This window comes from Anomaloglossus baeobatrachus, chromosome 12 (genome assembly GCF_048569485.1).
Source record: "Anomaloglossus baeobatrachus isolate aAnoBae1 chromosome 12, aAnoBae1.hap1, whole genome shotgun sequence".
NCBI classification, from domain to species: domain Eukaryota; kingdom Metazoa; phylum Chordata; class Amphibia; order Anura; family Aromobatidae; genus Anomaloglossus; species Anomaloglossus baeobatrachus.
The window spans coordinates 24,552,475-24,574,046 of NC_134364.1; the positions used below are offsets into that span (position 1 = coordinate 24,552,475).

The window sequence follows — 21,572 nt, forward strand, 5'->3', positions numbered from 1 at the left end:
ACAGATTCTGTTACTGGAATTCTTCTCAGTTGTGGGGGTTGTGGGAATGAGAATTTCGTGGCCGACTTTGAGAATTGGTTTCGTAAATTATTCAGGACCTCACTATTGGGCCAAATGGTGAGCAGCTCAGGAGGACCCTAAAAGGTAATGCTTCATTTCACCTGTGGGGGCGCTGCTGGAGAAATAGAGCTTAGTTACAAAACCAGATCTGACTCATGGTGGGGTCTGGCACTGTTGATGAGAGACCCGCCATGTTGTATTGACCTCTTGTGTACGGGGGGCTTTAGATCTTATACCTATTTAATGTTGGCCGAACCTGACGACACGGAGTCCAGTGTAAATGATTGTCAATGGAGATAAAGACTCCAACATGAGATAAGCCACCGCCAGACATGTCTAGCAACAGTTCGAGTCTCACGACGGAGCGAGCGCTCCTCTGTATGGGAGAGACGGCCAGGATGGTTTGGCGGACAGCCATCCTGGTGGGGGAGGGGGATTAAGACGCACAAAACTGTGGCGATGATATAATGCCCCTCAATCCTGCCCAGAAACGGAGACCTTAAGTCATTTAGTCAAATTGTTATTAACACTGAGCTGATTGCAAACATTCACATCTCCATGTTGAGGCTCACGTCATTAGAGACAATGGCTTCCATCCCTGCCTCCGGCGAACGCACATGACCAGCACCGCAGCCACCGTATGATCCCGCAATAGAAGCGGCCACCTCAGCGAATATGATATGGCTGTGGTGCTAATAAACATAGAGTATGTCCCCAAATCCTTAATATTGAGACAGAAGTCGCCTAACAAAAAAATCTCTAAAAAGTTTATAGGAACGAAATATTCAGCTTCTAAGACTTCGATATTTTGAAGATGGGCAAGACTAAGATTGATGTTTGCAAGTATCAACAGAAGACATTCTCCATGGTCAAACATCGGATTCTTCACTGTCATTTTAATCGTGGACAAAGCGGGTCCTTTGTGTTTTAGATGACAATTTATTTTGCACAGTCCTCTGCTAAAACCGCGATAGCGTTAGAAAGAAGTCATACTGAGTAGGAATGATGTCTTCTCTGCAGGGTGAAGGCGGGCAGGACAGCGGGGCGAAGGGCGGGCAGGACAGCGGGGCGAAGGGCGGGCAGGACAGTGGGGCGATGGGCGTGCAGGACAGTGGGGCGAAGGGCGTGCAGGACAGTGGGGCGAAGGGCGTGCAGGACAGTGGGGCGAAGGGCGTGCAGGACAATGGGGCGAAGGGCGGCCAGGACAGTGGGGCGAAGGGCGGGCAGGACAGTGGGGCGAAGGGCGGGCAGGACAGCGGGGCGAAGGGCGGGCAGGACAGCGGGGCGAAGGGCGGGCAGGACAGCGGGGCGAAGGGCGTGCAGGACAGCGGGGCGAAGGGCGGGCAGGACAGCGGGGCGAAGGGCGGGCAGGACAGCGGGGCGAAGGGCGTGCAGGACAGCGGGGCGAAGGGCGTGCAGGACAGCGGGGCGAAGGGCGTGCAGGACAGCGGGGCAAAGGGCGGGCAGGACAGTGGGAGCGGACAGGACGGGGGGGGGGTGGCAAAGGAGGGCAGCGGGGAGCTTGTAGTTTCAGCTACTTGGTGAATGTTTGTGGAACCAGTATTACAACCAATGTTGTTGGAGCCAATTTTTCACTATTTTGGGATGGCCAATTCACAGCTAGAACATTTGGCTATGAAGTCTTGTTTCCCGTCGGGCAAAAAACAGATCAGAACCTGTTGTTGCGGGTCACAACTTTAGCTGCAACTTGTTTCATGCTACTGACAGGAAATTCAAGTCATCTCCACAAGTTCATCAGTGGTCCGACAGCGATCTTCCAGAACGTCTTGATGATTTTTCGTTCCATTTTCTTCTTGAAGATCGGCATTAGAACATTGATGAACTTGCAAAGTCGGCTGGAATTTCATGGCATTCCTTTTCCCATGTAATTTTTTTTTCTTCCCAAATGGAAACAAAACTTCACGTAGTTCATCAGCCATCACAAAATGGGCAAAAGATTGAGCAACTCGTAAGAAAAAAAGAAATCACTTTCCCCAACGTCGGCCGTTCATCCTGACTCCAAAGGGTTCCGCGAACATTTATCTAGCTGCGGTAGATTCCTGTTTCTTTTTTTGGTACCTTCTTGGCCCCTGAATACTGTGTTGGAGCTGGTTCCTGGGGTGGCGGGTCAGTCATTTTGATATGTATAGCAATTATTGGAGCCCAGCACAGGTGGCACATGCTTTAACCTGAAGATGCCACTTTTTTTTCTTCTTCAGCACTGCCGGATTCTTTGAATATTTCATACGACGGCTCTACACATGATAGAGTCCTGACTCTCAGACTTCTCCATCTGTGTGAGACTTCTATTTTCTGAGTTGTTGGCACTTGATCCCCTTTCAGCTCCCGCCGTTTAGGGCCGGTGTCCTGAGTAACGGAAGTGTCCCTGCTGGCGCTCTTTGATCCATTGTTTGAGGGACGTGCAAGCTGCAGCCGCTCAGTAGTTTAAAGAATTAAACCCTAATGAGGCGCACGGCCGGCCGCTCCGCGTGATCAAAACCAACACTTCCAAGAAGTAATTTGGCAGCGACATTCTTCTGGTCTCGAATCATCTTCCTGCGGGGCTGCCACTTAAAGCAAAGGGGCAAAATCCCAAAGTTAGAGATCACCAATCCCGGGCATACATTTTTAGGGATGAATGTAAACTCTCAATAAATCTGCAGGGTTAGGCAATGAAAAAGGTTTGTCAAAATGTTTGCATTGTCATTGGGGCTGGTTCATATGCCGAATTCTTATACTTTTTGCACTCTGTTCCCGTAGGCTTAATTAAGCAGTCTAGTTTTGTACAGAAGATATCTATTTCTATGTGACATTGTTTTTCCTATGGATTTTGCCAATAGGGGGCAGTATAGTATTTGATTGTAATACTTTTTACAGAGTCCTTTCAGCATTTTTATGGCTAAGGTTGATCTTAAATTTGCATATTTTGGGCTGAATACTTAATACAAAGCCAAACTAATACTTTACGATCACTATATTGTGGTTTACAGTGTTGTCCTTTACAGTTTAATATTTTTTTCAGTGGACAACTTATGGCATTGCAATTTATGCACCATGCTAACTCTGGTACCGCAATGGGCACCATCTAACCCCACGGCAGCACTATTACTTGTCCTAGACTCTGTCTGGCTTCACAGCGCTAGGTTATACTTTATTTATCATCCCATCAGTTTTTGCTATCTGTCCGTCATTACAGATGGTAAGGATTGACCTGTCTTTCACTGTAGGGTCACCGGTAGGCCCATGGCCATCCTCTAAGTTACAAGTTGATTTTTCTTTCTAAAACTTTTTCTTTCTGCAGTTTAACACATTCCAGGCAGTGCTGGCCTACGACGAGTCCGATTCCTATGCCATATTCCTGTACCCTGAACATGGGCTCCAGTTTTTTGGGACCAGGCCAAAAGAATCCTACAACGTCCAACTCGAACTGCCGGCCCGAGTAGGATTTAGCAGAGGAGAATCGGAAATCTTAAAGAGGGAAGCTCCTTTCTATAGTGTCACCAACAGTGAACAATCTGTGAAGAACCTGTATCAGTAAGTACGACCCTGCGGTAAATATGGCTGACTCGAGACCACTCAATGTGATCTGATCAATTACTGCAGAAATGTTGGTGCCAGTCAATAGAGCTTTGCCTTGAATTTTCTCTATCTAAATACCTATTTTTTGTCCTTAGATCAAGTAACGTGGGGGTCCCAGGAGTCTGGGTCTTCCATATCGGCAGCATTTCAGAATTAGACAATGTCATACCAGCTAAAGTGGTGAACGTCCATGCCCAAGAAAGGTTCATACCACTGATCAACTCCCACAATGATTTTCCAGAAGAAGACCAAGAAAATCAATTCAATGGGGAGAACAACTATGAAGACAATTACGATGACACAGACGGAGACTACTCCCCCGGGCAGACGACAGAGCAGCCCACTACCGAAAACACAAATGGTGGATTCCTGGACATTGATGATCCCGCCACGATAGTTACTGCAGAAGAGGCAGAACAGGAGTCATTACCGTACGAGCCGTCAAACAACCCTTTACCTCCATCTCAGGAAGAGCCAAACTGGACCCCGTATGGCAGAGGTGACCACTTCGGGGAACCTCAGATCCAGCCTTCCGAAAACCGAGATCTTGGAAATGCTCCTTCTTACGAGACCCGAGAATATCCGTCCGAGCCAAAAATTGGGGACGTTGCCGATGTGACCCCAAACCCGCAAGTTGATCAACAGAACCCAAAGGTCTACAGGGGTGGCCGTATTTATGGATACGATGAGGAAGGTGAACTTGATGCTGACGGTAAGCTCATACCATCATGGTACCGCGGTATTACAGCCATCTGGGTCTCTGGGACATTGTTTGATACAATAGACACGAGTTACCATTTTGCTTCCATTCTCCTTGTCCCTAGTGCTCACCTTTAACCCCGTGAGTCGAGAGACCTGCGAGAGGAGACCCGGTTACTGCTCACAATATGCTTTCTGTGCGGACTACGCAACGGGATTCTGCTGTCACTGCCAGGACAACTACTACGGCAATGGGGTGCACTGCCTGCCCAAAGGTAATGGCACCAAGCACAAACTCGCCTGGCAATCTGTTTTATTCCCAAAGGAGCTGAGAAGTCTACTACTTTGACCAATAATGAGTGCTGGTGACTATACGACCCATCAATCGTTGCAGCAGCACAAACTGTATGGGGATCTTTCCTCTGCAGATTGCCCCTACAGAAAACATGGATCCTTTTGTTTCCCCCAGATAAGAGGTGCTGGGGATTTCTGACCATTGATTTTTATCTTGGAGTTGACCATATAGATTTGGAGGAGAAAAGTTGTTGGATTGGCCATCTCCCACGTCCAACAAACAGTCGCCCCAAGTCTATGGCCAAACTTGGGACGTGCGGAGTAATGTTTTTCTACTTGTAGACAAGCCCTTTGCTTCTTTGCACCATCCATGTAAACTTGACTTGACAAACTTGTCTTATTGACGTGGACTGATCCAGCGTCTGAGCTGATGGTGGCTCCATTTTTATTGCTTAACCCCAAAAGTCGTGTTGTTTGTCTTGTCAGGTGCTCCACACAGGGTCAATGGGAAAGTGAGCGGGAACCTGCTGGTGGGACAGACGCCCGTCAGCTTTGACGGCATTGATCTGCATGCGTACATCGTTGTGAATGACGGAAGAGCGTACACCGCCATCAGTCAGGTCCCGGAGCCCGCTTCCTGGTCACTGACCCCACTAACTGCCATCGGAGGACTTTTTGGGTGGCTTTTTGCACTGGAAAAACCCGGATTTCAGAATGGATTCAGCATAACTGGTGAGTTTTCGGATCTGTGTATCGTTCGTAGAAATAACTGCAAACTATTCTATACGTATAATTCAAGGGCTGAGGATAAGGAGGATCTGACATACTTGACTTTAACATGACCAGTCTGGTAGCGGCATACTCCCCTCTCCCCGGTAAGAGCTAAGCATTCCTGCAAGCGAGTGGGATCGGCAGTAATAGTTGACAGCTACGTCTCTCTTCATACACGTTGAAAAGGATCAGGCATGTTGAACCAATATGCCCGATTCTTCTTTCAGCAACATTTACCGTCAGTAAAGAGTCGTGAAACACCCATTCTCTATATAAATATCAGCCAAACCTGACAATTTTTGCAGGGACAGCTGTCTGTATAAAGGGGCCAGCATGGGCCCCCCGCCGCCTGATTTTGCTTGGACACTCAATGGAGGGGGGTTCTTGGCTGCTGTTGGTTTTGGAACATGGAGCTTAGGATCCCGGGTTAGGTGCCGGAGGAGGGGATCCCCCCTGTTGCACCTCTGGCCTATCCTGCACATTTCCATCCGGACTGGAGAGTGGCTCAGACAATGACTTCTTTCTTCTTTTTCACGTAGGAGCCAAGTTTGTCCACAACATTGAAGCCATATTTTCCCCCGGAGAAGAAGTCGTCCACATCACTCAAGTCGCAGACGGATTTGATTCCGATAATTACATCCATTTAAGAACGTCCATTAAAGGGAAAATTCCCTTCATCCCCGAGACCTCAAGTGTCCAGATTAACCCTTACTATGAAATCTACCAGTACTCTGGTTCAGGTAATGCCGAAAATGCCCCATGAGTAACATGTGAGGGGGAAATATACAGAGGCTGAACCCGCTGCTCAGTAGGGAGGCCTGATGTAAGGTGGAGCCTCCTGAGTTACATCCAGAGCTGCACTCACTGTTCTGTGACTCCACCAGCAGAACAGTGAGTGCAGCTCTGGAGTATAATTCAGGATGTAGCTCAGGTTCTAATTTAAGCCATTTTTTGGGTAATGTTGTCATGCTGATGCTATACTGATGGGTTCTCATTATATCATACACTCATGGTGTCTGTGTGGTTCTTGCAGTGATACGATAGATATTTGGGGGTTGGAGACCTCTCGTGTGTCGGGTCGCCATGTCCACCCTCCTCGCTGTAACCCCTCCTGGCTCTGTAGCTTGTCTAGAGATTCATTTTATATCTTTTCGCAGTTGTGACCTCCACGGCTTACCGGGAATACACCGTGACGTCGGCCAGTAATGAAGTCCAGAGGCTGTCCTACCGACTGAAGCAGAATGTCACCTATCAGGACTGCGGCCATTCCCAGAGGTTACCACCCAGTGCCCAGAAACTGGCCGTGGATCGCATGTTCGCCCTCTACAACAAGGACGAGAAAGTCCTGCGCTTCGCCATCACCAGTCACATCGGCTCCATTCACGGTAAATTCTGAAAACCCATGTTGGGTTGTACATGGGGGGGTTGTAGATTGGTTTTCCATTCCCCACTATTTCAGATCTCTGCTTGCTGTCAGTGAGGGGAACTTGCCTTTGTGGTACAGGACAGAGGTGTGCTGTGGTGCCTCTGACACGGCCGCTCTTTGTACGCGGTGGAATCATTTACTGCGGCTTTACCCCACCGCCCCTGTAATGAAGGCAGCAGATTTCACAAGCTTGTAATTTGCCCTGAGACTTCCTCGGGCTTTGTCCTCGCAGGGATCTTTATCTGGCCCCTCTTTGTGTTCGGCTCTTCAGGAGGCTTTATGGAGCACATTAGGTTGCTTGACTTCCTGACCCGTAAGCTGCCGCCAAATTACTCAGGCAGTTAAAGGACAGAAAAGGGGCTTTGTTGCAGAAAAAAAAAAAAGCTAAAGCGATCCTTCCCCTCCCACCCGGGCACAGAACGAGGCCTGCCGAAAAACAGGAGGGAACCGAACAAAGGCGACAAGACCCCGAACAATGGAAACCAGAGGAGAACAGACAGGGGTCACACAAATCAAGGGGCTCCGGGGAAACCGCTGCAACCGTCTAATAGACTCCTCCAAACAATAGGAAGTGTATTCACCGGATTAAGATCACTGCTTGCTGGGAGGAATGGATCCTGCTTATAGTTTAAAGGGTTCTTCCATCATTAAAGCTGATGCTGGGGTGGTCCGACCACTGGGGTCTTCACTATATCATCATCATCCATTTTGTTCCTTTTTACTTTCCGCGGTCTCACCGGTGAGCGGATTGCTACAATTGTATCCAGTGTTTTCCGTTCCTCTGGAAATTCCGGATTGCTGATTCACCTGCACTGATACATTGTAGCAAAGCGTCTCCACGACGACTGGTTGCTCCGACCATTGTGAGATCGTGACCTTCCTTTTCCCAAAATGCTTCACATTGGGCGTTCCACTGTTAGAGATGCTCGGTCAAAGCCCCCCCCCCCCCCCCAAAAAAAAGGGGGTGAGCAAACAACACAAGAGGTTTTGCACTTTATGAACCGCTACCTTTGTCTCGCCCACAGATTCTGCTCAGGAGCCAACACTAGTCAGTCCGTGCTACGACGGCACGCACCTCTGCGACACGCGAGCCCAGTGCCAGCCGTCATCTGGGCAGAACTACTCCTGTGTCTGTGCCACCGGCTACCAGGGAGACGGCAGAGATTGCACCGGTAAGTCCAACCGCAGACCGCCCCGACCAGTCCACAATACCGCCAGGGGCTCAGTGTCGCCCCCTGCTGACTGACGCAGATCTGAATCCAATGACGCTGACTGGTAGAGACTTTCAATATTTTTGCCCTATAATGCGGCTGTACAAAGATCTAGAACCAAATGGCTAATGTCCCATCCTCCACTTAATATTACTGGCATGTGCTGCTCTCACCGCCTCATGGGCAACAATAGAGGCCGATCTGTGCCTGCAAACTATAGAACGTGCCCAGTCCCAGCCGGTGGTCGTACTGGTCTGTCCCCCACCATGTACCCTGCGGTCTCATCAGATGGCCTGAGCAGCCTTATATCCATAATTGTAGATGGAATTTAGAAACTCTGGCTCCGAATCCCTTGCCTCTTCTCTATTTTCCTAACGTGTTTATCCTGGCTCCAGCACCACTGTCCCCAATCCCTGTAATGCCCAAGGACTGCTCAGGAGGAACGGCCACCAAATCCAGTGTTATGGCTACCAGGTTAGCCCCTAGTCTCCCGTAGTGGCGCAGCACATGCACCGCTCTGCCCGGCACAGTGATCCGTTGGCACTCGCACGAGCTGACTTGTAAGTGTTGTAATGTGTGACATTTGCAGACGAAACTCCGGAGGTGAAATATCCCGAACCGTTTATTCTGTGGGTGGAAAATGATGCAATTCCTGAGCCGCTGTCCTGTGTAATCTGTCAGCGCAGCAGATAGCGGATGATTTATTGTGCTGAATGCAGATTACATAAAGTCGCGGGGGATTATTATGTCCTCCGAGTCGTGGGCTGCGCCAAAAATCTGTGTGTTTTTTTGTTTTGTTTTATTTTTTTTTATCAAACTCCATTAACTCCATTTTTTTGGAGTGTGTGCAAACCTGGAAATTTCCCCGGCCATGGTTTAGTGGGACTGTGACCCCCTTTGTGTTTAACGCCCGGGTTTTGTTATGTTCTTTCCCTAGATGTGGATGAATGTGAGGCCGGAGTCGCCAACTGTGGCCGCAACACTCAATGTCTGAACCTTCCCGGCAGCTACAAGTGCGAGTGTCAGTCAGGATACGAGTTCTCAGCTGATGGACTGAACTGCGTGGGTGAGTGCCACGGGCGCGGGGTGAGTACCACGGGCGCGGGGTGAGTGCCACGGGCGCAGGGTGAGTGCCACGGGCGCGGGGTGAGTGCCACGGGCGCGGGGTGAGTGCCACGGGTGTGGGGTGAGTACCACGGGCACGGGGTGTGTGCTGCACTCACATATCACCAAATGTTCAAGGACAAGGTGCTCCTTACTGGTATTGGGATGGGGTCTTAAATTATAAACTTTCCCTCTTTGTTGTATTTTCCTTACCAAGAATGTAACATTGTCTGTACTGCCTGACTGGTGCTGGATAAATACTGAGGGTGCACGTGCCCAATAATGAGAACTGCACAGCTAGCAGTGTCACACGTCATAAAGTAGCTGAAAAACTGGTCACTGTGTACATACATTACTGATCCTGTATTACACCATTTATTATACTCCAGAGCTGCACTCACTATTCTGCTGGTGCAGTCACTGTGTACATACATTACATTACTGATCCTGAGTTACCTCCTGTATTATACTCCAGAGCTGCACTCACTATTCTGCTGGTGCAGTCACTGTATACATACATTACTGATCCTGAGTTACCTCCTGTATTATACTCCAGAGCTGCACTCACTATTCTGCTGGTGCAGTCACATTACATTACTTATCCTGTATTAAACCATGTATTAACCTCCAGAGCTGCACTCACTGTTCTGCTGGTGCAGTCACATTACATTACTTGCTGGAATGTAGTCAGCACTCTTGTCCCTGTTCTCCTTGCTGTGTGGCTGTATACATAGGATTTTATTATACACATTAGCTCTTACTCATCCATTTTTTTTTCCTTTATTTTCTCAGTGGGAGGAGGCTCATTTGCTAACCCCTGTGAGGCTGGCACACATGGCTGTGACCCGTCCACATCTCAATGCGTTCCACGTGGTGATGGCGTCTTTACGTGTGAATGTTTTCCTGGTTACACGAGGAGCGGGCAGACTTGCATCGGTAAGAATATGTAATATCTCCCATCATCACTGGGGCGGCTGCTGGTTTGAACATTGCATCTCACCGCTAATGTCGCTGTAACAATGGACGCGAGTGGTGGAGGTGAGGAGCGGATGAGGCGAGTGGTGGAGGTGAGGAGCGGATGAGGCGAGTGGCGGAGGTGAGGAGCGGATGAGGCGAGTGGCGGAGGTGAGGGGTGGATGAGGCGAGTGGCGGAGGTGAGGGGTGGATGAGGCGAGTGGCGGAGGTGAGGGGTGGATGAGGCGAGTGGCGGAGGTGAGGAGCGCATGAGGCGAGTGGCGGAGGTGAGGGGTGGATGAGGCGAGTGGCGGAGGTGAGGGGCGGATGAGGCGAGTGGCGGAGGTGAGGAGCGGATGAGGCGAGTGGTGGAGGTGAGGAGCGCATGAGGCGAGTGGCGGAGGTGACGAGCGGATGAGGCGAGTGGCGGAGGTGGGGAGCGGATGAGGCGAGTGGCGGAGGTGAGGAGCGGAGGAGGCGAGTGGCGGAGGTGAGGGGCGGATGAGGTGAGGAGCGGATGAGGCGAGTGGCGGAGGTGAGGAGCGCATGAGGCGAGTGGCGGAGGTGACGAGCGGATGAGGCGAGTGGCGGAGGTGACGAGCGGATGAGGCGAGTGGCGGAGGTGGGGAGCGGATGAGGCGAGTGGCGGAGGTGGGGAGCGGATGAGGCGAGTGGCGGAGGTGGGGAGCGGATGAGGCGAGTGGCGGAGGTGGGGAGCGCATGAGGCGAGTGGCGGAGGTGGGGAGCGGATGAGGCGAGTGGCGGAGGTGGGGAGCGGAGGAGGCAAGTGGCGGAGGTGAGGAGCGGAGGAGGCGAGTGGCGGAGGTGAGGGGCGGATGAGGTGAGGAGCAGATGAGGCGAGTGGTGGAGGTGCGGAGCGGATGAGGCGAGTGGCGGAGGTGAGGAGCGGAGGAGGCGAGTGGCGGAGGTGAGGAGCGGAGGAGGCGAGTGGCGGAGGTGAGGGGCGGATGAGGTGAGGAGCAGATGAGGCGAGTGGCGGAGGTGAGGAGCGGAGGAGGCGAGTGGCGGAGGTGAGGGGCGGATGAGGTGAGGAGCAGATGAGGCGAGTGGCGGAGGTGAGGAGCGGATGAGGCGAGTGGCGGAGGTGAGGAGCGCTTGTTGCCGCTCATCTTGCCTAACGTTGTATAGATGTGGAAAACCGTCACATACCTGCAACATGTCACACCGCCATCTACATTTCTGCTTTTTGTAATAAAATGGGCTTTATAGCTCTGACATGAGGATTCTTCCAGCGTGACTCAGTGGTTACGTGTTCTGGTGAATCCTTCTACACTGTGTAGCACCTGAGGCACCTTTTCCTGGATGTCGGGGATTCCTGGCATTTTGCACTTTTCTCCTTGTCCTGCCATCCACACTGTCCCCCTCTGGATCATGTTACTGTCCCCGGACATTGGCAGATGTGAATGTCCTCCTTATGGTCTGAGCTGACACTGTAGCTTTATAGACCTCCAGGGCACCAGGCATGATCCAAAGCAAGAAGCTCTTGGTGCCCTCCATCCCCTGACCCGGTCCTCTGTTCCGGTCCATCCGGTTAGCTTTTATATCCTATCATGTGAGGACACAAGGTCCCTTAAAATCCCTTGGAAGTTTTCTTAGAGAAATGTTCCCTCTGAGCATCGAGGTGTAGATATCAAACAACCCCACAACACAGCGGCCATTGTCCTCTGGTTCCTGTATGATAACAGCGGGTGGGGGGAGGCGTCTGCTTTACACTTTTAATTGGTCGCCCCGAGGGTCTAAAAGAAGAAAAAGCCGATTACAGTCAGACTGCGGTGGTCTGTGAGTCACAGCGGGGGTCCGGAGGACGCCAGGTGATGTGTGAGGGGCACGGCTGATGCCGGATACCAGTCCCAGTGTCTCTTCTATTACTTTGTGAGGGGCGGCCATTGCTGTAAGTAATAGACATAGTACGAGGATACGAGGGCTCGGTGCACGCAGCAGTTTCCCTGTGATTGATGGCTGCCGTGTCAGGGATTCCGGCGTTTGGTAACCCTTTAATGGCTGCAGCCACCAAACTGAATTCTGATTTTTGAGGGTTTTCTTGCAAACATGGCCTCAGGGGCTGCCGCCGCCGCCACATTTGTTGTCACCTTTGATTGTTTTTTCTGTAAATTCCTGGTCCAATTCCTATGGTTGTTGGCACTTTGTGCAGCAAACCTGTGGCAGAATGGCCAGACGTGTGCGAGTGTGAACACTGGACAAGGGCTGCCGTGCAATGGGGCTTCCTTTCCTGATTAAACTGTACCCCAATCCGTGGATCCACGGGAAGCAACAACCCCATGAGGTAGATGCTATTTGCCCCACATTAGGGGATAAACTGTTTCTCGTCTCCACATACAACAATCAGACTAGTTCCCTGGATAAACGACAAAATCCTGCACCCATTACCTTTAATTAGATCTTTCCAAAAAGGCATCCTGGCCCTCCTTGAACTCTTGTAGTAAATCAACCATGATAACATCATGTGGCAGAAAGTTCTATCATCTCACTTCTCTTACAGTAAGGAATCCATAGTATCACTGGTTGTACAATGAAGAATCCAGTCTCACTGCTTGTACAGTGAGGAATCCATAGTGTCACTGCTTGTACAGTGAGGAATCCATAGTGTCACTGCTTGTACAGTGAGGAATCCATAGTGTCATTGCTCATACAGTGAGGAATCCATAGTGTCATTGCTTGTACAGTGAGGAATCCATAGTGTCATTGCTTGTACAGTGAGGAATCCATAGTGTCATTGCTTGTACAGTGAGGAATCCATAGTGTCACTGCTCATACAGTGAAGAATCCAGTGTCAATGCTCATACAGTGAGGAATCCATAGTGTCACTGCTTGTACAGTGAAGAATCCATCGTGTCATTGCTTGTACAGTGAGGAATCCATAGTGTCACTGCTCATACAGTGAAGAATCCATAGTGTCACTGCTCATACAGTGAGGAATCCATAGTGTCACTGCTCATACAGTGAGGAATCCATAGTGTCACTGCTCGTACAGTGAGGAATCCATAGTGTCATTGCTTGTACAGTGAGGAATCCATAGTGTCACTGCTCATACAGTGAGGAATCCATAGTGTCACTGCTCATACAGTGAGGAATCCATAGTGTCATTGCTTGTACAGTGAGGAATCCATAGTGTCATTGCTTGTACAGTGAGGAATCCGTAGTGTCATTGCTTGTACAGTGAGGAATCCATAGTGTCACTGCTCATACAGTGAGGAATCCATAGTGTCACTGCTCGTACAGTGAGGAATCCATAGTGTCATTGCTTGTACAGTGAAGAATCCATAGTGTCACTGCTCATACAGTGAGGAATCCATAGTGTTACTGCTTGTACAGTGAGGAATCCATAGTGTTACTGCTTGTACAGTGAAGAATGTATAATCAGAATTGCTGGCTGAGATGATGAGTAAAACCTTCTTTCCACTAAACGTAAAGGGGTTGTCCTGGACTTCTATATTGATGATCTATCCTTAGGTAAGGTCATCAATATCTGATTGGTTGGGGTGCAGCACCCGCCCCCCCACCAAGAAGCTGGTGCCAGCAATGGCCTGAAGTGTTCAGTTGCACAGCTCCATCGGTGGTCTAGTGGCTGTGACCGGTACTGCATATCTGACCCCCTTTCTCCTTCTGGCCTTTGCCCAGTGATTGACAGGTCTCTCTTCTCTGTGATCTGCTACTGAGCCTGAGATATAGTGCAAGCGCCATCATTTACTGGAGCGGCGCATGCGCAGTAAAGTCCTGCTGACGTTGCGGGAACCGGACTATTGATTTGCCGCCTCCAGTTATGACCGTGCCTGTGCAAGATCTTAGGCAGGTAACAGAGAAGAGTGACCTGTCGATCACTCAGTCGTCCGGCTACAAAAGAGGGAGAGGGTAGACCAAGCTCCCCCTGCATTTGTAGCTTATTTACATATGTAAGGGGGCTGGCTGGACAGCAGAAGACCACTGAAGTGACCTCTCAGTGTCTGCAGGGGAACAGCGCCATCTGCTGGCCAGAGAAGGTAATAAGAACTGATGAGGTTGGAGGAGACGCTGAGTCACCAGACACTCGTGGTGCAGCTATTTAATATAAAAGGCCGGGACGGTGAAGAATGGGAAGAAGTTGGCACCAGATCCTGTTCCAGGAAGGTTATGCGAGCAAAGTTGGCATATAGCCCAAATGTCCCTGAAGCGTTCAATAGTAGTCAGATCACAGAGAACACCTGAGCAGAGAGGAAGATCGGTGACCCAAGCTGAAAGGAATATCGGTGACCTGAGCTGGGTAGAACCACCTGTCTCAACACCAGTAAAAGCCCATGACCAATGCCAGTGGAAGCCCATGACCAATGCCAGTGGAAGCCCATGACCAATGCCAGTGGAAGCCCATGACCAATGCCAGTGGAAGCCCATGGTTTACGCCAGTAGAAGCCTAAACGCAAAATACCATCGCCAGAGGAACCCGAATACCAGACGTCGACGATCAAGCACCACAGACAGAACATACGCCCCAGCACAGAATCCGAGTGAGTCAGACCGTTACTTTCTGCGGAGACTTACGGTATCGAGTGAGGATTTAGGCTGTTGTGAGAGTGCACCCCAACTTGGACTTGTGGCCTAGCGGATAGTGTCTCCAACCCTGTTAGGACCTTGTACCCTGCTTAGTAGTATTGTTTAGATAAGCCAACGATAGTGAGGAGTAGAGTCTTGCCGACGCGTCCCCTGATTGTAAACAGAATCCCTCTGTCTCGTTGATGGTGACCATTGCCTAATGGCAGGAATTACACTGTGCCGCAAATACCATGACTGCAATCCGTATACTTGTGTGAAATAATCCTATATCTAAAGTAACAGTGACAAATAAGACACAAGTGCTAATCCTTATCTTCTAAAAGTGAATCAACCACTGTTGTTTAGTTACCCCCGAGTCCTCATTAGCTGTGCTGTTGCATCTTCCACCTGTTTTACACATTGGAGCAGCAGACTTTTAGGTGATGTGGATTTTCCACTCGGAGACCAGTCTGTGTGAGTGGTTCTGGTTCTGCTGTCCGGTTCACCAAGCCTGCGCCCGTCCTCGGATCCTCCGTGCAGGGATGACAATGGGCCACCTTTGAGTGTTTTTGCCTCCCCTACGACCCAGTTCCCGGCCCATGTGGCCACCATAAGACTCCGGTCTAGTTCTGATACAAAGCAGAGCCGCCTCCGGGGATGAGCCTCTTTAATCTCTGGCTTTGACTTACTAATTATACGTTGTAAAACTTTTCAAAGAAACTCTGCAGACGTTCCGAGTCCTTAACGGGTCGCTCCTTTGCATCCTGTAGAGATTTCTAGTCTGTTTTGCATCTGAAGTATTCCTTGTGGTTATTTGTGGGTTCCCAGGGGCTGAAAGGCCTCGGGTTATTATTAAGTGCAGCATCAGATGGAGATTATAAAGCGCCGAAGCGTTGGGAGATCCCCAGACCGATGGCGAAACCTGTGCTCCAGTGTTTCCATGATGGGAATGTACGATGGCGAAACAACTGTCCGACCGCTCATTGGTCTGATCTTTTTACAGGGCCTCAATTTACTTGTAGACCACCCCACACACTTCCCGTTTTGCACGCTCGATCTGGATAGTGCCGACATCTCCCATGCCGTAGAATTTCCCCGGCCATGTCCCCCGTGGTTTGCTTTCAACCCCCAGGGGTCACGTCGTGGCCACATCTGTCTGCCCTAGAAAAGTGAACCTCGTTTTCCCTCTTTTTCATTTGCAGATGTGGACGAGTGTTCGGAGCGCAGGTGTCACCCAGATGCTACGTGCACCAACATCCCCGGGTCATTTTCGTGTCAGTGCAACCACGGTTATACGGGCGATGGCTTCCAGTGTACACAGGCCCCAGGTACGGAAATCATATTTGCTCCTCCATGTGCTTCCATTTATCCGGAAATGTCAAATAGTGCGCTCTGATGCGTAACATCTGTGCGGGTCGGATCCTATATCATTTCATGACATTCACAGCTTTCTGGCTGTTTTAAAGTCACTAGCGGTTCAGAAAACAGACGGAAGGATCCGTGTTCATAGGAATAGATCTAAAAGATCAACTCCGTGTCAGATTAGGGAAAATCGGTCATCAGTTCAGGGGTCTTCAGTACGCCACCTAATGCTGTGCAGAAAACTATAAAAAATGCAAAAGGTGTCGGTCTGGACTTTTAAGGTCAGAGGTTACTGGGCAAACTGGGGCCCTGAAGCCACATCCAGGGGCTTGGCCGCTCCTGTTGGGTCTGCGGAAGGGGATAGCCAAGGGGCTGCAAACAGTGTTCAAGTTGGGGGAGTCCCATGTGGAACGGCATGGCGATTCCTCCACCTTGCGTATCAAATAATACTTGTATCCTCGAGATCATATAATGGCGGCAGAGGAAGGGGGAGCCATCAGCTCTCTGCTCCACCTTTAAGCCTTTGCATTCCGTGCAGCAGGCGCTACAACATGGCTGGTGGAAATTGTCTCCCCGCCCCCTGAACCTTCACACTTTAGTGCCAAATCCTTAAATATAACAGCCAGTCACTTTTGCGCTCTGCCGCTCCATTTTAACTGCAGCCGCGGGAGAAGGGGCAACTTCCTGGTGTTCTGTGGGGGTTCTACACATTATCTAGTTTAAGGGGTCCTCCTCTTTGCAGTTATGAGCTAGGTTTTGCTCTCTCCACATACAGATCACAGACCGCCTGCTTCTTGCCTGGAGAAACGTCGTATCCTCCTCGGACCGACCCAACCTAGAGGTCCTCGTCCCGGTCTTTTTATTCCAGAGTGCGACTCCGAAGGGAATTATGTCCCTCTGCAGTGTCACGGGAGCACGGGCCATTGTTGGTGCGTGACCAAGAACGGGGAAGAAATAGAAGGTACAAGAACGGGGCCAGGCCGAGGCAATCCGGAGTGCGGAGTGCCGGGTAAGTGGCAAATTACATGGCGATTCCTACACTCCTGCTGAAGTCCGGATTCAAGCTGCATGTGGTTATTGGCCACTAGCAGTGGCTGGAAGTAGATATGAAAAATGTGGCACCGGTATGTTGGGTGTGTGTTGTTGACTCTCGTGGTATAATACAGAGCACCAAACGGGAAACTGCTCTGACAGTGCGCCGCTATGAAGGGGTCTGACCAGTCGTGTCTTTTTCTGCTTGTTGACCCCTAAACCAGAACCCACCCAGAGACCCCAGACCATGTGCGAAAGATGGAAGCAGAGCCTCCTGGATCACTACAGTGGAAGCCCGACCGCAGAGCATTACATCCCTCAGTGCGACGCCTACGGAGCCTTCACTCCTCTGCAGTGCCACGGGAACAGCGGATACTGCTGGTGCGTGGATAAAGACGGCCGAGAGATCGAGGGGACCAGGACCCAACCAGGAATGACTCCGGCTTGTAAGTTTCCAATTTACATACTAACGTTTCTCGCTTTGGTGCCAGATTATTACGAGCCGCAACTTAACCGATCCCTATACTTTCTCCAGGTCTGCCAAGTGTCGCTCCACCAACTTCGCGGCCCACCCCCCGGCCAGACGTAGCGGTAACCACTTCGGGCACCTATCTCTTGTACGCTCAAGGGCAGCAGATCGGGTACTTACCCCTGGACGGCATCAAATTTTGTAAAGAGAAAGCGAGGACCCTTCTGTCGTTACACGTGAGTAACTTGTTACCGCTCACCTCCGACCCTACCTGGAGGATGGTGCCGGACTCGGGGATTCTCCCTTTGGTGGTGTTACTTTGCCAGCATGTGTCCTGGATTTGGTATACGATGTGCTAAAGGGAGAATCTCCGTATCCCACTCCGTCCTTTCAGCTTTTGCACAAGGTCTGAATTTTGCATCGGTTTTGCCCAATGAGTCCTTTTAATCCAGGAGAAACTGTAGTGTTCAGTCAGATCCTAAACCTTGACCACTCTGCGTCTTCTCCGGCGTTCCCCTGCTTGTGCCTCTGCTTCCCGCTGAATGATTAACCAGCTGCGAGCACCAAATCCCCGCAGACCTACAGTGATTGAAGCACCAAGGCCGAGCGTGGGGAGAACAGACCCAAAAATTAAAGGTCTCACCGGATAGACCTGGGGGAGTCTGCATGCTGGGGGCTGTGGTGGTCACAGTTGCTAGACGTCAAAGTTTTTGGGTTGATGACTAACATCATGTAGATTGCCTCTGGCTGGGGCTCCAGTCAGTCACTGGGTTAAACTGTTTAGCAGCAGCGTCAGGAAATGACATGTGAGCTGCAGAGATAATTACAGCAAGCGTTACTGCCCCAAATCTCCCATTCCCACCAGAAACCAGATCCCGGCCATGTGGAGGATGCAGCTGAGTGTCGGCCAAGTCCGCCCGCTCAGCCCCCGGGAGGGTGGAGGTGTGTGGAGCGCAGCAGCTGGATGTCAGCTGTGCCGGATTCACTCCACATTTCTGTTGCGGATAACGACCTCCATGGTCTTATTTATTGGAGGTTTAGGGATTTTGCTCCCTTCCCCTACCCCATTCTGGGTCCCCTCTTAATGTCAATGACAAGCGAGTCTGTAGCATATAAAAAAACTGATCTGATGAGGAAGGGCGTCCGCACCAGTCAGGACAGTGAGTGCTAATTTTTTTTTGCACTTCTGTCAGTAGGTATTGCTGCATATGTGGGGGTGGGGGGCTTAGGGTGGTCCATTGAGAGTCAGTAACAAATGCCACCTATCACGTGCACTACGATGACATATCATTACCAATCTAAGAGACATCATTAATCCTGAGGTCTGGCAGTGCGGGGGAGAGAGCACACCCAGGCTTCTGGGAAGGGGGCTATTCTGGGGGGCCGTGAGCAGGGGAAAATAATGAAGAGGATGTGGCACTAACATCAGCGCTGTGGCATCTTCTGTCTGAGAAGTTGAGGTTCCAGAGATCAGACCCCCTGAGTGATCAGAAAGTGGTGGGATACAAGGACTTTGCAAAACTTAACAGTAGAATATCTCATCTAGAGGCAGCTAAACAAGTTCCATATTTTCACTTTTGAGCCAAATTTCACCTAAGCTATCCATTTCCACTCCTTCCGGCAGGGCTCGATAGTAGTGGGGATCGATTACGACTGTCAGGAGAAGAAGGTGTACTGGACGGACGTGGCCGGGCGCACAATCAGCCGGGCGAGCTTAGAGCCGGGTGCAGAGCCCGAAGTCATCGTCAGTACAGGTGAGTGACGCTATTTACGCCAACACATGAGACTCTGCTAAAGACTCGGTGACGACATTTGCAAACCATTCATTCAATATTCAAAGCTCCAATATCTCCCGACCACCAATTCCCTGCTTCTCTGTCTACTGGGGAGAGCCCAAGGGATCCATCCGGACGCGGAGCCGTCACTGCCTTGAGTTAATGGTCTTTTTCTTTCCCGGCAGATCTGATGAGCCCTGAAGGCCTCGCCATCGACTACCTGCGAAGAAATTTATTCTGGACGGACAGCAGCACAGATAAAATCGAGAGCTCGAGGCTGGACGGTTCCGACAGGAAAACACTGTTTGACACAAACTTGGTTAATCCACGCGCTATCACCATAGACGCCGTGCGGGGGTAAGAGGCTCGGATGTCATAGATCGCACTTGAACTGTCTTTTTCAAATTGGTTGTAACTTCAATCTTCATTCGATGACAGAAACCTGTACTGGACGGACTGGAATCGAGAGGCCCCCAAGATAGAAACCTCTTACATCGATGGCTCCAACAGGAGGATTCTGGTCAATGACAATATCGGCTTACCCAACGGGTTGACGTTCGACCCCTTCTCCAAGCAGATCTGTTGGGCAGATGCAGGTATAGATGTTTTTGTTGGGGGCGGCTGTGCTGTTAGGTGGTGGTGGTGATGTTAACCGCTTTCCAGGTTTGCGTTGGTCTGAGGTGCAGATAACGCTTTATAAAAAGTCAAAGACCTCACAGCAGTAAGGCCGCTTTCACACATCCGGCTTTTTGCCGGTTTGACGGATGCGGCGCACACCAGTACAGTATGATACAGTACAGTGGCAGCGCCGCAACTTCCGGGTCACATGCTCTGGTCACATGACAGCATGTGACTGGCGCTTGTTGCGCTGCCAGTGTACTGTATACACTGTACTGGCGTGCGCCGCATCCGTCAAACCGGCGAAAAGCCGGATGTGTGAAAGCGGCCTAAGTTGTACTAAACACAGATGTATATAGTGTGTCCACCCATATCCTGTTCACTGCCATTAACTTGAGAACGGCAGCAGCTATAGGCATAGAAGTGGTGTCTAGGTATAGTAAAGTAGCCATGCGCTACGCAATGAAACCACCTATAGCGCCGCCTGGTGGAAAACAACAGAGTTAGCATTTTTATTTCAAAAACAGAACGAGGTAGAGAAAAAGAGTGAATTACAAAGTTGTAGGGCATCATCAATTCAATACGAATCGACACCTTGCATACAGAAATGCTATGATATGAAACCCATGAACCACCCAAAACATTGAATGCTGGTTACGCATATGGCGCTCATGTAACTTTGATGCTCAAAGTGGCCCCCGTCAGCTGCAATGCACATCTGGACTGTGCACAGCATAATGTATCTTGCTGCACGTTGTGCAATATGGTAGGTTACACGTTTGCACAAGCATCTGTGATACGTCGTCGTAGGTCCTGCAATGTTGGTGGAGGGGTCGCATACACCTGCTGTTTAATGTGACCTCACAGAAAGAAGTCCAATGGGGTCAGGTCAGGTGAGCGTGGAGGCCACTCCACACAGCCACCGTACCCAATGACTTGTAGGAAGGTCTCCATGAGGTATCGCTTCACGTCCGCAGCCTTGTGAGTGTTACACCTTCTAATCACAGCATTTCTGTATGCAAGGTGTCGATTCGTATTGAATTGAAGGTGCGGTTTCTGCAAACACCCACGTAGTGAAAGTGAAAGTGTCCCCCATATAATCATACTTATTGCAGAGGCCTGCTGGCCACAGAATGCAAATAACTTACCGTGCTAACACATTTTGCCTACACAGGAACCAAAAAGCTGGAGTGTATATTGTCTAGTGGCAGCGGAAGACGAGTGATCCAGAGCAACCTGAACTATCCCTTCAGTGTGGTGGCCTACGCCAATCACTTCTACCACACGGACTGGAGAAGGTGAGGAGACATCAACTGTACAGTCACATCTGTCTGCCTGGCGTGGAGAAAACAGGCCCAACTGAGGGTCCTCCCATTCCCCCACCACTACCCCTAAGATAACTTGCTGGATCAAGCTATAAAAATCAGCACGTCTGCCACCCAAAACTATGTTAGGGTGCTTATTAAGGGGAGAGAGGTGCTATAAACAGGGGCCGTGGGATCTTCGAACATCAATATGACTGTGTGTAAAGGCCTCCTTCACACATCCATGTCTCCCGTATGTGTGATGTTATAATAATAATCTTTATGTCTATAGCACCAACATATTCCGCAGCGCGTTACAATTCAGGAGGATCATATACAAACAAGTAACAGTTATAGAAAATACAATAT

General features: G+C 50.3%; 1 protein-coding gene across 1 annotated transcript in view; it reads left to right on the forward strand.

Moving 5' to 3' along the window:
* The window catches only part of NID2 (nidogen 2), a 49,927-nt gene that overhangs the window by 22,488 nt on the left and 5,867 nt on the right, over positions 1-21,572 (forward strand). The window contains exons 3-19 of the mRNA XM_075331128.1: positions 3,362-3,594; positions 3,735-4,351; positions 4,464-4,613; positions 5,119-5,364; positions 5,943-6,143; positions 6,561-6,788; positions 7,855-8,001; positions 8,978-9,106; positions 9,937-10,080; positions 15,846-15,971; positions 16,781-17,014; positions 17,262-17,483; positions 17,573-17,742; positions 19,131-19,260; positions 19,467-19,638; positions 19,720-19,877; positions 21,074-21,197. Of these exons, the coding sequence (XP_075187243.1) occupies positions 3,362-3,594; positions 3,735-4,351; positions 4,464-4,613; positions 5,119-5,364; positions 5,943-6,143; positions 6,561-6,788; positions 7,855-8,001; positions 8,978-9,106; positions 9,937-10,080; positions 15,846-15,971; positions 16,781-17,014; positions 17,262-17,483; positions 17,573-17,742; positions 19,131-19,260; positions 19,467-19,638; positions 19,720-19,877; positions 21,074-21,197 (3,431 nt within the window). The remainder of the gene's footprint in view (positions 1-3,361; positions 3,595-3,734; positions 4,352-4,463; positions 4,614-5,118; positions 5,365-5,942; positions 6,144-6,560; positions 6,789-7,854; positions 8,002-8,977; positions 9,107-9,936; positions 10,081-15,845; positions 15,972-16,780; positions 17,015-17,261; positions 17,484-17,572; positions 17,743-19,130; positions 19,261-19,466; positions 19,639-19,719; positions 19,878-21,073; positions 21,198-21,572) is intronic.